We start from the raw sequence: 21,878 nt of genomic DNA on the forward strand, positions 1-21,878 counted from the left end.
CTCTTGAAAACTTCAAAGTGTTTTTCTTACCAGTAGACAAAACTACTTGGAAAGAATAATCATTACAGTATATTATAAGGTACTTGATACATTGACAGTCCTATTATTGCAGTTCAGCAACTATTTCATTGGTCTCTAAGCCCCATGCTACAAGTTAGATTCAATGCTATTTCTTACAAAACTTGCAAACAATCCCAAGAGATTGGAGTTGATTCTAGTATACTCAGTGATGCGGGAAAAAAAAGACAAAAAAACATTTAGCAGTCTTATAATACTAGACCTAATACTACTTTCCAGAACAAACCTTATTACTTTTATACACACAGAAAACATAACAGAAATACAGTCTTCATCTGACATGCCAGGAATAGCCAACACATGTATTGTAAACTGTAACTTCCTTAAGACTTCCTTTACCATGGGGCTACACAGGCAATATTTTTTTACAAACAAATATGTGAAAAATGTGGCGTGCATTTGTATTCAGCCCCCTTTACTTTGATACCCCTAACTAAAATCTAGTGGAACCAATTGCCTTCAGAAGTCACCTAATTAGTAAATAGAGTCCATATGTGTGTAATTTAATCTCAGTGTAAATACAGCTGTTCTGTGAAGTCCTTGGGGGTTTGTTAGAGAACCTTAGTGAACATGCAACATCATGAAGGCCAAGGAACACACCAGACAGGTCAGGGATACAGTTGTAAAGAAGTTTAAAGCAGGGTTAAGTTATAAAATAATATCCCAAGCTTTGAACATCTCATGGAGCATTGTTCAATCCATCATCCGAAAATAGAAAGAGTATGGCACAACTACAAACCTATCAAGACCTGGCCATCCACCTAAACTGACAAGGTGGGCAAGGAGAGCATTAATCAGAGAAGCAGCCAAGAGGCCCATGGTAACTCTGAAGGAGCTGCAGAGATCCACAGCTCAGGTGGGAGAATCTGTCCACATGACAACTATTAGTCGTGCACTCCACACATCTGGCCTTTATGGAAGAGTGGCAAGAAGAAAGCCATTGTTGAAAGAAAGCTATAAGATGTTCCGTTTGCAGTTTGTGAGAAGCCATGTGGGGGACACAGCAAACATGTGGAAAAAGGTGCTCTGGTCAGATGAGACCAAAATTGAACTTTTTGGATTAAAAGCAAAACGCTATGTGTAGTGGGAAAATAACACTGCACATCACCCTGAACACACCACCCCCACTGTGAAACATGGTGGTGGCAGCATCATGTTGTGGGGATGATTTTCTTCAACAGGGACAGGGAAGCTGGTCAGAGTTGATGGGAAGATGAATGGAACCAAATACAGGGCAAACTTAGAAGAAAACCTGTTAGAGTCTGCAAAAGACTTGAGACTGGGGCGGAGGTTCATCTTCCAGCAGGACAACAACCCTAAACATACAGCCAGAGCTACAATGGAATGGTTTAAATCAAAGCATATTCATGTGTTAGCATGGCCGAGTCAAAGTCTAGACCTAAATCCAATTGAGAATCTATGGCAATACTTAGAAATTGCTGTTCACAGACGCTCTCCATCCAATCTGACGGGGCTTGAGCTATTTTTCAAAGAAGAATGGACACTCTCTAGATGTGCAAAGCTAGTAGAGTCATCCCCAAAAAGACTTGCAGCTGTAATTGCAGTGAAAGGTGGTTCTACAAATTATTGACTCAGGGGGGCTGAATACAAATGCATGCCACACATATTTATTTGTAAAAACTTTTGAAAACCATTTACCATTTTCCTTCCACTTCACAATTATGTTCCACTTTGTGTTGGTCTATCATAGAAAATTCCAATAAAATACATTTACATTTTTGGTTGCAACATGACAAAATGTGGAAAATTTCAAGGGCTATGAATACTTTTTAAAGGCACTGTATAAGAGCATTAAAATATGTATTTGATAAATCTAGTGATGAATATATTCTGTTCTCCAGCAACCCAGTGAATCTGTCATTGAGTCTTTTCATTATCTTACTAGACCACTACTAGTCCAACTTGCACCCATCCATGACAGTAAATAAGCCAGTAGACAAACACTACTGAATCCGCATTAAATTTTGTATTTCAATAACATTTTTTAGTTATTTTATTTATTATTTTAGGTAAAATAAAGAGCCTGCTGCAAGATATATAATGGAAAAATATTAGGTTAATGTGGGGATTACTGATCTGAAGCAAACATCCAGCTACTGTAGAACAGCCTGGTTCAGTGGAAATCTGTATCCTGAAGAACCATTTCACTCACAAAAAAACTGGCAACCTTTTAAAAATGTAACTTTTTTTTTATTGACTCTCTACCATCAGGTTTCTTTGTTTTCTGAGGCCATATGGGGAAGGGAGGATAGGAAGTGAGAGACAATCTTCTACAGGGACACAAAGAACAATAAAAAGTAAAAAAATAACATTGTGTTCCAGCTTTATCCTACTCTGATGTGTTTTTATTGCTGCTTTTGTTGTTGTTGGAGATTTCTTTGCTTCCTGTTCTGATGACACTGGTTAGAGACAAACTTTAAGCACTATGTGATAACACAAAAAAAAGAAAAGATAAAGAAAAGATGTTAAATGAAATGATCATAACTTACTTGCTTTGCCTGTCCATACTTGCCAACCTGAGACTTTCCCATCGGGAATTGAGGAGATTCAGCTGTTCCTGGATTTCATTCTCTTCATCATCAGAAAGTTTCTGAATAGCTAACAGTTGACTTCCAGCTTGCAAAACTTCTCCAACATTTCCCTGGTGAGATGTTAATTCCATCATAAAGCCCTAGAAATAAAGAAAAATTTTATAGCAGGAGTGGAGAATAGTTAAATTTTATAACAGTATAATTATATGCAGGGATATAAAGCTGATTTTCAACCTAATGTAGGTGGTAAAATTACCAGGACTAAACAAGACAATGGTGAATCTGTTCTGCATTTATATTTGTTTTTGCTGCATAAAACGTGTTTTTGTGACATTACTTCTAGAAAAAAAGTAGTGATTTCTTTCTACAACATATGTTTTAGACGTTTTCTGTAACGCAGAATCATGTCACTATTACAATGCATGCATGCACACAAGAAAACTAAATGCATCTTCAATTTGCTTTTATTAAAATGTAGTATATGTGTGGCTGTATAAAATCTGCTGTACGTAGTAATAAACTTAATAATAAATTAGTAATAAATGTATATCTCAGATTATTATTACTTTTTTCTCCACCATTGATGGTAGTATACCTATAGGTTTTAGGTAGGATAACAGCAGGGTGTGCTTTATGGGATAATGTGAAGATTATTAGATTGTTGAAATTAAGCCATGCGTTTCATACCACAATTCTGAATTTGAACATTTTAATTCAATTAATGAATATACATTATGTTAGACCAGCACTAAAGTAGATCATCAGTTTTCAAAATCCTCAAGTAATCCAAATAGGTATAGTTTATTTCAAAATGGCATGATTTTGCTATACATTAAAATTTTGTACAGCATATTACCTTTTACTAAGTGCAGTAATAACACAGTCTAGTATGTTAAGATGCTGCTGAAAAGTATAACATGTACTCATACTGCCATAATGATCACATAACAAAGCAGAGACAGCGATAGTTGTAATAACTCCGATGAACATATTTGTGATATAGTAAAATGCATATTAGATATGATGGTCAAGGGTGAGTATATTTTCTCGCAGAAGCTTATCTGAAAACCTCTGGATTCTAATGTAGTGGACTTCCTTAAGGTATTCTGTGTCTCCTCAAAGTGGGACAATTTTGACTTCTTCTGGGATGGGGGATGGGGGAACTACATTTCCAATGTTTCCCCTTTTATCAGGGAGTGGTGAAATATCCCTCCTTGAAGCCTCCCAACAAATTTTCTACTCCTAACTGCCAGCAACCCAAAACTCTTTCTTCTGGTAGTTCTCTTCTTCCTTCTGCTGCCTCATGACATTCCACATGCTGCTAAAGGGAAGGGATAGCGTTCTATGCAAAATAATGGAGCTGGTGTGGTGTATAACATTCTCAACAAATGCAAAGTTGCTTGGTACACAGTGGTGTAGCTTAGGCCACAAAAAGGGTGAATAAGATGTCCAAAAATGGCTGAGTAATAGAAAAACGGCACATTAGGGGTCCAAAATATAACTGTTTTGGATGCTTGAGAAGAAGGATAAAGGAGTATTATATACACGCGGTGTTGCAGTGCAAAAAAAAATACAAATTAAATAAAAACATACAAAATAAGTGGGATTTTATGGGTGCCAGGCAAATGAGAGTTACTCATACAACAAAGTAAATAAAATTATCACAATTTATTGAACATAGAAAAAGTTTAAAAGTTATATTGGCTACACATTAAATCACATAGACATCAGTACACATCAAATTAGATGAAAAAAAAGGTCACTCAGCAATAGAATCCCATGCATGAAACAAAATACAAATAAAAACATATAAAGCCAGATACAACAAAAATATATGCTCAGAATAAATGCCATTGGCCGTCCAAAGCCAAAAAGTTAATCTGCCACCCAATGGATAATTACCTGCAATTAATGTTGAGCTGAACTAGAAAAACAGACACTGCGCTGCATATGAAAGAATTGGCCGAGAAGAGCCCAGGGATGGGGCCATGGGACCAATCTTTGCCCAGTGAAGAAAGGAATGTAAGTGTAACGGCAAAAAAATTAATTAAAACACAGACATGGGGATAAAAAGCTTTTCTTTCACACACTATGTCAGACACTGGATGGGCTGCCACGCTGACACGTCTCCCCTACAAGGTAAATTAACTGAACCTAATATGTTTCTATCATTCCCTGGGATGTGATCCCTTTTCAACTCCTTTGTTTTCTGCTCCTTATTGAAGCCTTGCTGCTTTTGATTAGCCATGTCCAGTATGTTGATCATTCACTCATTGTAATTACCTGTTACCGTCTGCAACTCTCCCCACTCCTTGCTATTAAAGTGGGGACAGACGATCTGTATACAGGACCACGGTCTTCTAATACATAGACGACCAACATATATGATCCCTTATATTTTTTACAAATCTAACTCATATGCCCTGTACACGCGATCGGACATTGATCGGACATTCCGTCAACAAAATCCATGGATTTTTTCCGACGGATGTTGGCTCAAACTTGTCTTGCATACACACGGTTGCACAAAGTTGTCAGAAAATCTGATCGTTCTGAACGCAGTGAAGTGAAACACGTATGTCGGGACTATAAATGGGGCAGTAGCCAATAGATTTCCTCTCTTAATTTATTCTGAGCAAGCGTGGCACTTTGTGCATCGGATTTGTGTACACACGATCGGAATTTAAATGATCTGACTTTGTTGTCGTAAATTTTATATCCTGCTCTCAAACTATGTGTGTCGGGAATTCTGAGGAAAAAAGTCCGATGGAGCCCACACACGATCGGAATTTCAGACAACACAATCCGTGTGTACAGGGCATTACTGAACTAATCCTACCATAGTAGCATATACTTCTCCTATATTTCCCCTTATACTCATTATTAATGAAACAGACACTTATTATGGCTTATACCTTTTCAATTAGATAACATCTTTGCTTGGCAGCCCTGGTCTTTCCTTAGACCCAGCCGGGTGGTTTGTAAGTACACCTCACAATCATCTAATAATTTCAGTTCCACCTCCTCACTTCACCGACCCATGTCTTTCCTCACACCTTGATTTTTCTCATCTATCCCTGGTGGGATTTATACATTCAAGTATTATTACACCATCCTCTCCCTCACATCCTCACCTCCCCCCTCCCCTCCCCCCCTCCCCTCCTTCTTTCACGTTTATTTTTCTCCCTTTCCTTTTTCTTCCCCCATCCCACTATTCCTCCTCCTCTCCTTTACTCCCCCTCTCCCTCCCCCTTCTTCTTCTCGTCTCTTCTCCCCTCCCCTCCTTTTTCCCATCCCCATTTTCCCTCCCTTTCTCCTCCCCTTCTACTCCCCTTTCCCCCCTTCCCCCCTTCTTCCCCCTCCTCTTTCTCCCCCCCACCCCTTCCCCCCACTCTTCAACTCCCCCCTTAAACCCCCCTTCCCCCCATTCCTTTTTTCCCTCCCTTCACTCCCCGACCCCCCCCAATTTATCCCCATGTCTGTGTTTTAGTTAATTTTTTGGCCATTACACTTACATTCCTTTCTTCACTGGGCAGAGATTGGTCCCATGGCCCCATCCTTGGGCTCTTCTCGGCCAATTCTTTCTTTTTGGTTTTGGACGGCCAATGGCATTCATTCTGAGTATATATTTTTGTTGTATCTGGCTTTATATGGTTTTTAATTGTATTTTGTTTCATGCAGTAACACATCTACCTTTGTCTCTCAACAAACATCCCCTGAGGAAGCCCTAGCGGGCAAAACATGTTGGGATACTATTGCTGAGTGACCTTTTTTTCATCTAATTTGATGTGTACTGATGTCTATGTGATTTAATGTGTAGCCAATATAACTTTTAAACTTTTTCTATGTTCAATAAATTGTGATCATTTTATTTACTTTGTTGTATGAGTAACTCTATTTGCCTGGCATCCATAAAATCCCACTAAATTATTCTCCTGTCTATACATATTATTCAGAGATGGTGGTGCCCGCCTGTTTGACACTGTCACCTATCCATACCAACCAGTATACAAAATAAGTATAGAAACACAAATTTGAAAAAAATAAAAACTAAAAAAACCCTTAAAAACAAAAACAAAAAAAAAAAACAAAATTGCATCTAGGATTTTTTCCCACTGTGGAGCCACCCAGGCCAGGGACTTTCTGCTAGATTGTATTGAAGGGGTTACAGTGCAAAGAGCATGGAAAAAGTAAGGCTTAGACTCCTGGATAGGGATGAGCCCAGCACCCCCTGGTTCGGTTCACAGTAGAACTTACGAACAGGCAAAAAATTTGCTTGAACACGTGAACACCGTTAAAGATTATGGGACATGAACATGAATAATCAAAAGTGCTCATTTTAAAAGCTTATATGCAAGTTATTGTCATAAAAAGTATTTGGGGACATGGGTCCTGCCCCAGGGGACATGTATCAATGCAAAAAGAAGTTTTAAAAACGGACATTTTTTTCAGGAGCACTGATTTTAATAACTCTTAAAGTGAAACAATAAAAGTGTAATATTCCTTTAAATTTTGTACCTAGGGGGTGTCTATAGTATGCCTGTAAAGGGGCGCATGTTTCCCGTGTTTAGAACAGTCTGACAGCAAAATGACATTTCAAAGGAAAAAAGTCATTTAAAACTACTCGCAGCTATTAATGAATTGTCGGTCCGACAATACACATAAAAGTTCATTGATAAAAACGGCATGGGATTTCCCCACAGGGGAACCCCGAACCAAAATTAAAAAAAAATGCATGGGGGTCCCCCTAAATTCCATACCAGGCCCTTCAAGTCCTTCAACATTTTGTAAAAAAATGGCGTGGGGGTCCCCCTCAAAATCCATACCAGACCCTTTAGGTCTGGTATGGATTTTAAGGGGAACCCCGTGTCAAAATTTACAAACAAAATGGCGTGGGGTCTCCCCAAAAATCCATACCAGACCCTTATCCAAGCACGCAACCTGGCAGTCCGCAGGAAAAGAGGGGGGGACGAGAGAGCACCCCCCTCCTGAACCGTACCAGGCCACATGCCCTCAACATTGGGAGGGTGCTTTGAGGTACCCCCCAAAGCACCTTGTCCCCATGTTGATGGAGAGAAGAGCCTCATCCCAACAACCCTTGCCCGGTGGTTGTGGGGGTCTGCAGGTGGGGGGTTTATTGGAATCTGGAAGCCCCCTTTAACAAGGGGACCCCCAGATCCCGGCCCCCCCTGTGTGAATTGGTAATGGAGTACAAATGTACCCCTACCATTTTACAAAAAAGTGTCAAAAAGGTTAAAAAACACAAGAGATGGTTTTTGAGAAGTCCTTTATTAATTTCTTCTTCTTTCATCTTCTTTCTTCTGGTCTTCCTTCGGTGTTCTTGTGTTTTTTAACTTTTTTGATACTTTTTTTGTGAAATGGTAGGGGTACATTTGTACCCCATTACCAATTCACACGGGGGGGTGGGATCTAGGGGTCACCTTGTTAAAGGGGGCTTCCAGATTCCGATAAGCCCCCCCGCCCACAGACCCCCACAACCACCGGGCAAGGGTTGTGGGGATGAGGCACTTATCCCCATCAACATGGGGACAAGGTGCTTTAGGGGGCTACCTCAAAGCACCCTCCCAATGTTGAGGGCATGTGGCCTGGTACGGTTCAGGAGGGGGACCGCTCTCCTGTCCCCCCTCTTTTCCTGCGGACTGCCAGGTTGCGTGCTCGGATAAGGGTCTGGTATGGATTTTTAGGGGGACCCCATGCCATTTTTTAAAAAAATGTTGGCGTGGGGTTTCCCTTAAAATCCATACCAAACCTGAAGGGTCTGGAATGGATTTTGAGGGGACCCCTACGCCATTATTTATATTGGCGTGGGGTTCTCCTTAATATCCATACCAGACCTGAAGGGCCTGGTATGGAATTTAGGGGGACCCCACACATTTTTTTTTTTTTAATTTTGGTTCGGGGTTCCCCTGAGGGGAAATCCCATGCCGTTTTTATCAATGAACTGTTATGTGTATTGTCAGACCGACAATTCATTAATAGCCGCAAGTAGTTTTAAATGACTTTTTTTCCTTTGAAATGTCATTTTACTGTCAGACTGTTCTAAACACGGGAAACATGTGCCCCTTTACAGGCATACTATAGACACCCCCCAGGTACAAAATTTAAAGGAATATTACACTTTTATTGTTTCACTTTAAGCATTATTAAAATCAGTGCTCCCGAAAAAACGGCCATTTTTAAAATTTCTTTTTGCATTGATACATGTCCCCTGGGGCAGGACCCAGGTCCCCAAACACTTTTTATGACAATACCATGCATATAAGCCTTTAACATTGGCACTTTTGATTTCTTCCATAGACTTTTAAAGGGTGTTCCGCGGCTTTTGAATTTGCCGCGAATACCTCAAATTGTTCGCTATTCAGCGAACTGGCGAACAGCCAATGTTCAAGTCGAACTCATGTTCAACCCGAACATAAAGCCCATCCCTACTCCTGGACTTGGTTTTGTGCAAACTCTTTCTATATGGGTCTCTTGTGTATATAGACATAATACATATACATACAATATATATATATATTAAAGTTGGGGGTTGTTTAGCTCTCATAGTAGATGCTTTTGCCAGTGATTCAAACCAGTCAGGAACTATATTTTAGGGCATGGTAGCCCATTTTTAATAAAAGGCAAATAAAAGTCTGTAACATAAAGGTTTCCCACGCAGGGGTTCTTCTCCAGCAAATACACACAATGGAAAATGCTAGCCCACCTGGCTCTCTGTAGCAGTACTTTTGCTCTTTATCCTGGTCACACAGAACATTGGATCCTTCAGTGTGGACGGCTTTACTTTAGCGCACACAGCTCCACTCTGGCCTTAGTCCTCAGGCTGTTTCTCTGCCTCTTGCAGTCACACATGTTCTGGTTGCCTCCTGCAGCCTCTCTGACTCCTCTAGACCTCCAGTCTCTTGGTGTGGTGCAGTCTCCAACTGGAAGCCCTGAGGTATTCCCATAAACTCATTATAAGGGCTGTGCTCACCTGAGCACACACCCTGCTGGTCATCTACACAATCTGGACACAGGGTTGGAGATCCCGTCCCACCCAAGACACTGTGGAATCTCCAAACTACAGTGCCCCATGCCGGAATACCAAAACTTGGAGAAAGCTGTGAAAGCAGCTTTCTCCAGTCCACATCTATGGTCTGCAGTCTTGCACCAAGCAAATGTGCACACCCTGTGTCCCCCAAACTACCAATTTTACCGTGACAGCATCTCCTACTGTCACATACCCCACCTTGTTTCAAACCCTAAAGGGGTGGAACACACCAGCCTGAATCCTTGATTTGGGCACCTCTGCACCAGCTGTCTGCTGCGTAGGCCCAATCTTTTTTCAGATGTGCCTTTCCTGCTACTTCCTTACAACTCAGTTTCCCGATTCTGTAGGGAACCTGCTCCTGACACTCCGCCTGATGAGGAACCACCTTTTCCCTCACTGGTACTTGTTTTCCCCACCACAATAGGTGTCTTGGGTTTACCAACCCCTTGACCACCAACACCCCAGAGTTCAACATCACGCTCATTTACCAATAAATTATTCATGGTCATATCAAGGACATTATTTATATTAATATTCAGTAGTACCTCACCATTTCTCCAGTTACCAATACCGTCAGTTCTTTCTTGCTCAGGGTTTGTTAGGGCCAGGCCCAAGGAGGGACAAAACACAGGTGAGCAGCTATCCCCTATGGGACCTTCACAAGGCTTCACTTCACCTGTTGTCCAAATCTCTGTGGGCAGTTGTCCTAACAACTGACATTGAGCAACGCATGACCAATTTCTAGCCTTACCAATCTTTGCCAGCTCACACTTTTCTATGTCACAATTTTTCCTCCCCTCCATACTATATTTTAGAACATCTCTGAGCACCTTGTACCTCTTTGCAGGTGACAGACAGAATCTCTGCTTTTGCTGTGTCCATATCCGGCTCTTCTTTCTTAGGAAGCTGGTGAGGCAGTATCCACGCCATTTACTAATCCCTGCTCAGCCGCACCTCGAACCACACTAGCAGACATGTCTATCACCACATCAGATGGAGAGACCTCTGATTTCTCCAGCAGCCCCCCAGAGCGTCTTCCGCACTGAACCGTATCCGGAAGCACCCTCACAGGAAACTGGGAGATCACTTGTCACATTATTAGAAAGCACCATACAAACCAGTTCCACTGGTGATTAATGTTAACTGGCACAGCTTGTACTACCTGGCTCCATCCATTGTTATCACACAGCACCACCACATCCGACTGTAATAGAGGCACCCAGGTATACAAGGAATGTGCTTTCACCAGTTCAAGCAGTTCCACTAGCATACTCATCATTTCAATACATTCCACATCATTATTTAAGACCTTTTTAGGGACCTTTCCTTTATCAGAGACATGCAGGGGCTCATTCACTGCAGCTTGAGAGGCCAAGACATTTAAGGGGGCCTCCACCTCACTGGAAGTACCCATCACAGCCTGAAGTTCCTTTAAAAGACTGTCAGACACATGTCTCCCACTCATGCCCTCTAACTCACCAATAAGCCTCTGCAAGTCAACATTCATTACATTGTCACCTTGACACTTGACATCCAGTGGCTGGTCTGTGGACAAAACATCTGCCATACCTGCACCCTGATCTGGTCCTTCCAACTGGAGGTAAACAACACTTGCAGGGACCAACGCACCTTCAACCATTGGCCGCTCTGCAATATCCCTGTCTGGCATAGCAGTTGTTGTGTCTGCACCCCTGTTGCTTAACATTGCCTTGTCTAGCATGGCTAGCAATTGTTTGCCCCAACTGTCCCAATCCATTGTGCTTCCATTCTGAGTGCTCCACAGCACCTCATCACCTGCTCTAGGAGGCACCTGGAATTCTGCAGTGCAAACAATATCTTTGTCCATTTTATATAAATCACATTTTGACAACATGCTTTCACTCTTAGATAATGCATCATCCATCAAAGCAGGCTGCAATAAACCATTTTGGCCAGCTTGCCCTGGGGGAGCTAACACAATCAGCTGTGTACTTTCAACTTTGGCTGGCTGACTTAACCCCCTACCAACTGGTTTACACATGGAGGTTGATTTACTAAAACTGGAGAGTGCAAAATCTGGTGCAGCTCTGCATAGAAACCAATCAGCTTCTGTTTGTTTTGGCAAAGCTTATTTGAACAAGCTGAAGTTAGAAGCTGATTGGTTACCATGCACAGCTGCACCAGATTTTGCACTCTCCAGTTTTGGTAAATCAACCCCATAGTGTGAGTGGACTGCTTCCATACACTCTCACAGCATTGTGCAGACCCAGTCTGTTCAACCAGAGCAAAATCAGGGCTGTAGTGGACAATCTCTGGCTCCAACATATGGAGACCCCCAGTGATTTCAATGGACAACACTGTGGTTCTGCTTCTGGTTGCCAAGGGAGACATCTAGACATGTGCAGGATGAAAAAAATTGTTTAGTTTAGTTTCGATTCGTTATTTAACTAAATTTGTTTAGTTAAATTAGTTGCATTCGTTACATTCGTTTTTGGGATTCGTTTAGTTTCATATTCAAATTCGAAAAAATTCTACCGCATTCGGAAAAAAACTATCAAATTCAAAAAAATTCTACCGCATTCGAAAATATTTGACCAAATTTGAAAAAGTAAACTATATATAACCATTTTGCGAAATTCGAATTTCATATAGAATGAAATCGAATTCCAATAGAAAAGATTTGAATAGAATAGAAAATAAGAATAGCATGGAAAAACAATAAAACAGAATAGAAAAAAATATAATATATTCTAATCTTTTCTATTCAAATTCATTCTGTACCAAATTCCAATTCCGGAAGATGTTTTATATATATAAATATATATATATATATATATATATATATATATATATATATATATATATATATATATATATATATATTAAAGTTGGGGGTTGTTTAGCTCTCATAGTAGATGCTTTTGCCAGTGATTCAAACCAGTCAGGAACTATATTTTAGGGCATGGTAGCCCATTTTTATTAAAAGGCAAATAAAAGTCTGTAACATAAAGGTTTCCCATGCAGGGGTTCTTCTCCAGCAAATACACACAATGGAAAATGCTAGCCCACCTGGCTCTCTGTAGCAGTACTTTTGCTCTTTATCCTGGTCACACAGAACACTGGATCCTTCAGTGTGGACGGCTTTACTTTAGCGCACACAGCTCCACTCTGGCCTTTGTCCTCAAAAGGTCTGTAACATAAAGGTTTCCCATGCAGGGGTTCTTCTCCAGCAAATACACACAATGGAAAATGCTAGCCCACCTGGCTCTCTGTAGCAGTACTTTTGCTCTTTATCCTGGTCACACAGAACACTGGATCCTTCAGTGTGGACGGCTTTACTTTAGCGCACACAGCTCCACTCTGGCCTTTGTCCTCAAAAGGTCTGTAACATAAAGGTTTCCCATGCAGGGGTTCTTCTCCAGCAAATACACACAATGGGAAATGCTAGCCCACCTGGCTCTCTGTAGCAGTACTTTTGCTCTTTATCCTGGTCACACAGAACACTGGATCCTTCAGTGTGGACGGCTTTACTTTAGCGCACACAGCTCCACTCTGGCCTTTGTCCTCAGGCTGTTTCTCTGCCTCTTGCAGTCACACATGTTCTGGTTGCCTCCTGCAGCCTTTCTGACTCCTGGAGACCTCCTGTCTCTTGGTGTGGTGCAGTCTCCAACTGGGAGCCCTGAGGTATTCCCATAAACTCATTATAAGGGCTGTATATACCTGAGCACACACCCTGCTGGTCATCTACACAATCTGGACACAGGGTTGGAGATCCTGTCCCACCCAAGACACTGTAGATTATCCAAACTACAGTGCCCCATGCCGGAATACCAAAACTTTTTTTTTCCTATTCTGTTCTATTGTTTTTTCTATTCTAGTCTTTTCTATTAGAATTCGATTTCATTCTATTTCTATATAACCATTTTCTGAAATTCGAATTTCGTATAGAATGAATTTGCATTCAAATAGAAAAGATTAGAATAAAATAGAAAATAATAGAAAAGAATAGCATAGAAAAACCATAGACCAGCATATAAAAAAATTATATATATATATATATATATATATATATATATATATATATATATATATATATATATATATATATATAACCATCTTCCGAAAATTCGAATTTCGTATAAAATGAATTCGAATTCGAATAGAAAAGATTAGAATAGAGTAGAAAAGAATAGACTAGAAAAACAATAGAACAGAATAGAATAAAATAAAACATTATATATATATATATATATATATATATATATATATATATATATATATATATATATATATATATATATAATATTTTATTCTACTATTTTTCTAGTCTATTTTCTATTATTTTCTATTCTAATTATTTTTCTATCTTCCGAAATGCAAATTTTGTCTAGAATGAAATTCAAATTCGAATAGAAAAGTTTAGAGTAGAAAAGAATAGCATAGAAAAACTATGGAACAGAATAAAAAAAAAAAATATATATTTTATATATATATATATATATATATATATATATATATATATATATATATATATATATATATATATATATATATATATAAAGATTGAAGTGTAGAGGACAACCACACACAGCTTTCAATCTAGTGTTAGCAAACAGGTCCTCCCACTGACTTGTATATATAAAAATAAAGTTCAGATGTGTTCTGACCGATCTAGGGAAGGGTGCGAACAAATCAGCCTGAAACGTAATCTCGTAATCTTTGTCTGAACAGATGATTGTAATGATTTTGTTTGGAATGACTCTACTTGCTTTGTAATCTTTTTCTAAAGATTTGATGGAATAAAGCAACACATTTTTAAGTGCAGCAACCTTTGGAACTTTATATATATTGTATATATATATATATATATATATATATTATTCTATTGTTTTTCTAGTCTATTCTTTTCTATTATTTTCTTCTATTCTAATTCGATTTTCAAAATTAGAATTTCTGAAAATGGTTTTATATATATACACATATATACATATATATAATATTTTTTTTTTATTCTGTATTCTATATATATATAAACATGTATTCTATTGCTTTATGATTTTATATTCTATTTTATTGTATTTTTTAGAAAATCGATTTCTATTGTTTTCGAATTCGATTATGTTTTCTAATTTGATTCGAATATGTTTTCGAATTCGATTCGAATATGTTTTCGAATTCGATTCAAATTTGCTCGCTTTTTTTCGGATTCGTTTAAATTCATCACTTTTGTAATTCGGAAATTTGGATGCATCCGAATTTCCGAATAATGAAAAATTTGTCCGAATTTCGATCCGGAACGAAACGGAATGCACATGTCTAGAGACATCCCCCTTCCTCGTTATTAGTGAACACATCACCAAAATAAGTACAACTACCAGCGATATCTCTATCATCAGCATTCATAAACATAGTAGGCTTATAAGCTTTATCAAGCTGTTTATGATCATAATGCACAGCACCCTGTGTGCCGCTCAGCACACCACCCTTCCTCTCCAAAGGGAGTCTTTTGTCCACTAGGGCGGCTCTATAGCTGACCTGGGAAAGCCTCTGCTGCAACACTGTGGGCTGCTGGGAGGTTTCCCTGGGCAACTCTGCAGCACCTGTCACTGTTGCTAGGGAACATGGCACACCGACTGCTTTGGTCACCCCTAGCACATCTGTCCCAGCACTCTGCTGGATTACCTTACGTGCATACAGGGTCCATATATCCTTTTCAGGCCTTGACCTTGCTGCAAGCTAGGTTTTAACCTGTGTCTCCCCAGTGCTCTGGTAGCACACTGCTGCAAGTCCATTTTTACACCTTCTGGAGATCTCCCTACCGGACACACTGCCACCTCACTGGGATCAGTCCCACAAACTGCAACAATCTTACTATATCCTGCAGCAGATAACTTTGGCTTCATTTAAGTGCGCTGTCTCACAGATGCATCCTCACAAGCTACTGCCTCTTTGTGGTCGCAGGGTGACACTGCAGCCTTTCCAGACTCTCCAGTGGCGTTCCAGAACCTTGGGCAAGTAAAGATTTCATGCCCTAATTGACCACACTCTAAGCACAGCACTGGATGCTGAATTTTAACTCCTTGGCATCTCCTTAATGACTGGCTCTCACTCGTTGCCAAGGGACACCACTCCTGAGGACACCGCTGGTCATGATCATCAGTAGGCAGACTTCGGATTACCTGATCCCTCTGTCTGGGACACCACTGGTAACATTCACCAGCTGGTGAGTTCCAGAATTCATCAACCTCCTGTCTAGCTTGGTTACTCCGTGAACATTCCTGTGACAAAGGGCACTGGGCAACAGCATGTCCCTATTCGCTACAATGCTTGCAGCGCAGAGGCCTCCTTGCCTCGTGCTGTGGCCTCTTTGGGTTCAGACTGCGAGGGACAACATCCTCTTTCACTTCCCCTTTAACCGGGTGTGACATGACTAATTTACATAAGTCCACAGCTGATTCACACATGGATGAATTTTCTGGCTTGGCTGGAGCATGTGGGGAAATACCCTCCAGCAAAAGTAGCTTTTCCCTTTCTTCAGCCAGGATCTCCTCCTTCTTCTGCTTTGACCACCCCATCTTTGTGGTTTTGCACACAGCAACTTGTAATACAGTTAACAGCAGAAAAAAAAGTTTGGCTCTACGTTTACAGGTACCCCACCTGCAACGCGCAATGCCTTTTGCCTGGCTCTACTTCCACACACAGCCACCAGTTCCTGACATGACCTGGATTCCACCGTCTTGTGCCCACATTCTCCATCAGTTGTAAAGTTGGGGGTTGTTTAGCTCTCATAGTAGATGCTTTTGCCAGTGATTCAAACCAGTCAGGAACTATATTTTAGGGCATGGTAGCCCATTTTTATTAAAAAGGCAAATAAAAGTCCATAACATAATTGTTTCCCATGCAGGGTTCTTCTCCAGCAAATACACACAATGGAGTGTAGCAGTACTTCTGCTCTTTATCCTGGTCACATAGACCACTGGATCCTTCAGTGTGGACGGCTTTACTTTAGTGCCCACAGCTCCGCTCTAGCCTTAGGTTCTAGGCTCTGGTCGTTTCACTGCCTCTTGCAGTCACACATGTTCTGGCTGCCTCCTGCAGCCCCTCTGACTCCTGGAGACCTCCTGTCTCTTGGTGTGGCGCAGTCTCCAACTGGGAGCCCTGAGGTTTTCCCATAAACTCATTATAAGGGCTGTGCTCACCTGAGCACACACCCTGCTAGTCATCTACAAAATCTGGACACAGGGTTGAAGAACCCGTCCCACCCAAGACACTGTGGAATACACAAACTACAGAGCCCCATGCCAGAATACCAAAACCTGGAGAAAGCTGTGAAAGCAGCTTTCTCCAGTCCACAGCTATGCTCTGCAGTCTTGCACCAAGCAAATGTGCACACCCTGTGTCCCCTAGACTATCAATTTTACCATGACAGCATCTCCTACTGTCACTATATATATATATATATATATATATTCAATATTGAGTTGTCCCACCCTTTGTAGCTTTAACAGCTTCAACTCTTCTGAGACAGCTGTCCACAAGGTTTAGGAGTGTGCCTATGGGAATGTTTGATCCTTCTTCCAGAAGCGGATTTGTGAGGTCAGGCACTGATGTTGGAAGAGAAGGCCTGGCTCGCAATCTCCACTCTAATTCATCCTAAAGTTTTTCTATCAGGTTGAGGTCAGGACTCTGTGCAGGCCAGTCAAGTTCCTCCACCCTAAACTCACTCATCCATGTCTTTATGGACCTTTTTTGTGCACAGTCATGTTGGAACAGGAAGGGCCATCCCCAAACTGTTCCCACAAAGTTGGAAACATGAAATTGTCCAAAATGTCTTGGTATGCTGATGCCTTAAGAGTTCCCTTCACTGGAACTAAGGGGCCAAGCCCAACCCCTGAAAACAACCCCACTCCACAATCCCCCTCCACCAAATGATTTGGACCAGTGTACAAAGAAAGGTCCATAAAGACATAGATAAGTGAGTTGGGGTTGGAGGAACTTGTCTGGCCTGCACAGAGTCCTGACCTCAACCTGATAGAACACCTTTGGGATGTAATAGAGCCGAGACTGCTAGCCAGGCCTTCTCTTCAACATTTATGAGGTCAGTGCCTGACCTTATAAATGCGCTTCTTGAAGAATGGTCAAACATTCTCATAGAAATACTCCTAAACCTTGTGGACAGCCTTCCCAGAAGAGTTGAAGCTATTATAGCTGCAAAAGTTGGGCCAACTCAATATTGAACCCTACGGTCTAAGACTGGGATGCCAATAAAGTTAATCTGTGTGTAAAGGCAGGTGTCCCAATACTTTTGGTAATATAGTGTGTATGTATATATGTGTGTGTATATATATATATATATATATATATATATATATATATATATACATACAGGTATACCCTTTCATGACTAAGCCTATTTCTGACATTTGGTGTTTATAAGTTAAAATCTGTATTTTTTGCTAGAAAATTACTTAGAACCCCCAAACATTATGGTTACTTTTTTAGCAGAGAATCTGGAGAATAAAATGGTGAGTGTTGCAATATTTTATGTCACACAGTATTTGTGCAGTGGTCTTTAAACCGCAACTTTTTTGGGGAAAAAGACACTTTCATGAATTTAAAAAAAAAACGACACAGTAAAGTTAGCCCAATTTTTTTGTATAATGTGAAAGATAATGCCAAGATGCCAAGTAAATAGATACCAAACATGTCAGGCTTTAAAATTGGGCACACTCGTGGAATGGCAACAAACTACAGTACCTAAAAATCTCCATAGGCGACATTTAAAAAAAAAAAAACAGTTTAGAGTTACAGAGGAGGTCTAGTGCTAGAATTATTGCTCTCGCTCTGACGATTGCGGCAATACCTCACATGTGCGATTTGAACACCTTTTACATATGCGGGTGTGACTTCCGTATGCGTTTTCTTTGCTTTGCGTTTTCTTTGCTGCGCATAGTGTTTTTTTTTAATCACTTTTATTGCTGTCACAAGGAATGTAAACATCCCTTGTGACAATAATAGGTGGTGACAGGTATTCTTTGTGGAAGGATCGGGGTCTAAAAGACCCCAAATCCCTCCTTTGCACTTCAAAGTATTCAAATTGCTGAAAACGATGATTCTGAATACTGTATATTTTTTAAAAACCGGCGCCATTGGCAGCTGAGTAAACAGGAAGTGACATCATGATGTCACTTCCATGTTTACAGAGAAAATACTTGAATGAAGCCATTTCCGGCTTCGTGCCAGTCTCTCTCTAGCCGCCAGAAGAGGCGGATCGATGATCGGGACTCCCGGTGGGACGGGAAGCCAGATAAGAGCTGTGGTAGGCGGCGGGAGGGGGGCTGTCCCCTCCCGCTCCTCCCGGATAACAACCGAGTGGCTTTTAGCCTCATCGGTTATTATCCCTGGATAGCCAATCGCCCGCTCTAAAAAATGGTACCAGGATGATACCTGCAGCTGCGGGCATCATCCCGGTATAACCCGAAAGCCAGGGCCGCGTATCTGTGTACGCTTGGTGGCAAGAGGTTAAATAAATTATGTTTTATTTAATGACACCAGACAATGAGGATCAAGGAACTTTCTGACGTTGCTCATGCCCTCCTCATTTTCTTTCCTCTTGATGACCTGCAGTTTCTTTACAGACTGTCCCTGACCACATGCACTAAATTGGTAACATGTTGTATATGTTTTTTCACAGGGCACATTTCCTATTTGTTACTGGCTGCAATTGTTGTTTTACAGCATGTTCCAGCATGTAGTGCTCTTGCTCTAAAGTGATAACAGGCTGCCTGCCTATTTTTATATGTTATTTTTTATGCTGGCTGCATTTTTTTATTTTTATTTTTTAATAAGGCCTTTTCTTTAATAAAATGGTAGCAACAGTAAAATATAGAATGTGCCTACTGTATGCACAAAAAATGATTGGTTCCTTTGGGAGAGCATGTGACAGGTGACTTTCAGTCAGGAGATTGTGGGTAACTGGGGCAGAGAATTGTAATCCCACAGCAAAAAGTACCCCCAGACATTGTCTCCATTTTGATGAGGACAAGTGCCTCAGTCTGTGGGCAGGGGTCTAAACAGATTCAGGAAGACCAATTTACCAAAACAGGGGCCCCAAGATACAGCTCCTCTGTGTGAATACATAATAACCATATTCATTCATTAAAAAAAATGTAAACAGTAAAAAATGCCACTACTTTTCCTGATGACTTTTTAACCCTTCCTTTCCCAGGCCATGTGCCCCACTTTTAACTAAGTGGCCAGATAATTTTAGCATTTTTTTCATTTTTCACTTTCAGCTTTCAGAGTGTGTAAAATACTCAATCCATCCCCAAATTATACATTTTCTGAAATTACAAGACAAATATAATAAAAAGGATGGTGCTACTGATCTTGTATGTTCCATGGTAGCTGTGCAAGTGTTTATCAAAACAATATGTTCAATTAAAGTACACAAAAAGCATAACTGGAACATACAAACTTTACAAAATTCCTACTGAACCACTAATAAATCTAAAACATAAAACTATAATGAGTTCATAAATAAAATATTTGTAATTTTAAATTGTGAGTCTTTGTGAAATGGTGAAAATGGAAGGTAACAACACTGTAAATAAGAACTTATGCTTAAAATCTAGATTTTGGCTTCACAGCTTTGCATTGTGGTAACTTCCAATCTGTAGGACTGTGTGTGAATTGCATTGGTGTGTATTGTAATAAAATGAGGTAGGCATACACTTTATTACAATGCAGTGAATCAAACTGTGGATGTTAAAGTATCATTTTAAAGTATTTTTTTAAAAGAACTGCTATGCGTTGTAACAAAACACTGCAGCACATGTGCACAATGCGTATCAGTGCACACGCATTATGCACACCCTAATGTACACTTACTGGTGTGAATGGGCCCTTAGTGGGTGTGTGCATCACAGTGAATGAAACATATGTCACCTGCATTACTGCAATGTATGTAGAGCAAATGTATAGGTTATGTATGTATGTATGTATGTATGTGTGAGGGGATGTTTTAGGACTTATTCACATGTTGCAAGGGACTTAAGATGAGCCGAACACCCCTCTGGTTCGGTTTGCACCAGAACATGCGAACAGACAAAAAATTTGTGCGAACATGCAAACACCATTAAAGTCTATTGGACACGAATGTGAAAAATCAAAAGTGTTAATTTTAAAGGCTTATATGCAAGTAATTGCCATAAAAAGTGTTTGGGGACCTGGGTACTGCCCCAGGGGACATGTATCAATGCAAAAAAAAGTTTTAAAACTGCATTTTTTCCAGGAGCAGTGATTTTAATAAAGCTTAAAGTGAAACATTAAAAATGAAATATTCCTTTAAATATAGTGTCTGAGGGGTCCCCTTCGACTGCTTGTAAAGTAGCGCCTCTTTTCCATGTTTATAACAGTACCGCAGCATAATGAAATTTCTAAAGGAAAAAATGTAATTTAAAATTGCTTGCAGCTGTAATGTATTGTCGGATCCTGGCAATACACATAAAAAATCATTGAAAAAAATGGCGTGGGTTCCCCCCTAGTCCATTACCAGGCACTTCTGGTCTGATATGGATAATAAGGGGACCCCGCCCCCACCCCAAAGCACCCTCCCCATGTTGAGGGCATGTGGCCTGGTATGGTTCAGGAGGGGGGCATTCTCTTGTCCCCCCTTTTATGGCAGCCTGCCAGGTTACATGCTCGGATAAGGATCTAGTATAGATTTTGGGGGAACCCCCATGCCATTTTTTTTAAATTTGGCGCTGGGTTCCCCTTAAAATTCATAAAAGACCTGAAGGGCCTGGTATGGATTTTGGGGGGGGCACATCTTTTTTTGTGCTGGGTTCCCCTTAACTACTTCAATACACTGTGTTAAATAAACTACACTGCCTGCATTGACTGAATATATAGGCTACACTGAATGCAGAGTGTACAAATCTTGTACTTAAAGGCTTCTGGGGGTTTCTAATCTGGACAGCTGGAAGCTGTCTCTGTTCACTGTTTTTGCTGCTGTGGCAGTGAAAGGGTTAATAAAAAATAAGAAACCCCATAAAATGTCCCACAATGTACATCCATCATCAAGTGGTGTAGCAATGGCTATTCACATCAATCATAATTAACGCTGCTTGCCAAACCTTTCCTTACTGTACGGCAATTACATTTTTTGGGGGGACTGGCATGTGTCTCATGCCAATTACCAGCTTCCCATGTCCTTTTTT

The 21,878-nt window shown here is 40.4% G+C and overlaps 1 protein-coding gene across 1 annotated transcript in view; it reads right to left on the reverse strand.

Moving 5' to 3' along the window:
- Window positions 1-21,878, reverse strand: part of DMD (dystrophin) — a 3,507,873-nt gene that overhangs the window by 2,756,948 nt on the left and 729,047 nt on the right. The window contains exon 10 of the mRNA XM_073614841.1: window positions 2,589-2,770. Coding sequence (XP_073470942.1) covers window positions 2,589-2,770 — 182 coding nt within the window. The remainder of the gene's footprint in view (window positions 1-2,588; window positions 2,771-21,878) is intronic.

This window comes from Aquarana catesbeiana, linkage group LG02 (genome assembly GCF_042186555.1).
Source record: "Aquarana catesbeiana isolate 2022-GZ linkage group LG02, ASM4218655v1, whole genome shotgun sequence".
In the NCBI taxonomy this organism is placed as follows: Eukaryota; Metazoa; Chordata; class Amphibia; order Anura; family Ranidae; genus Aquarana; species Aquarana catesbeiana.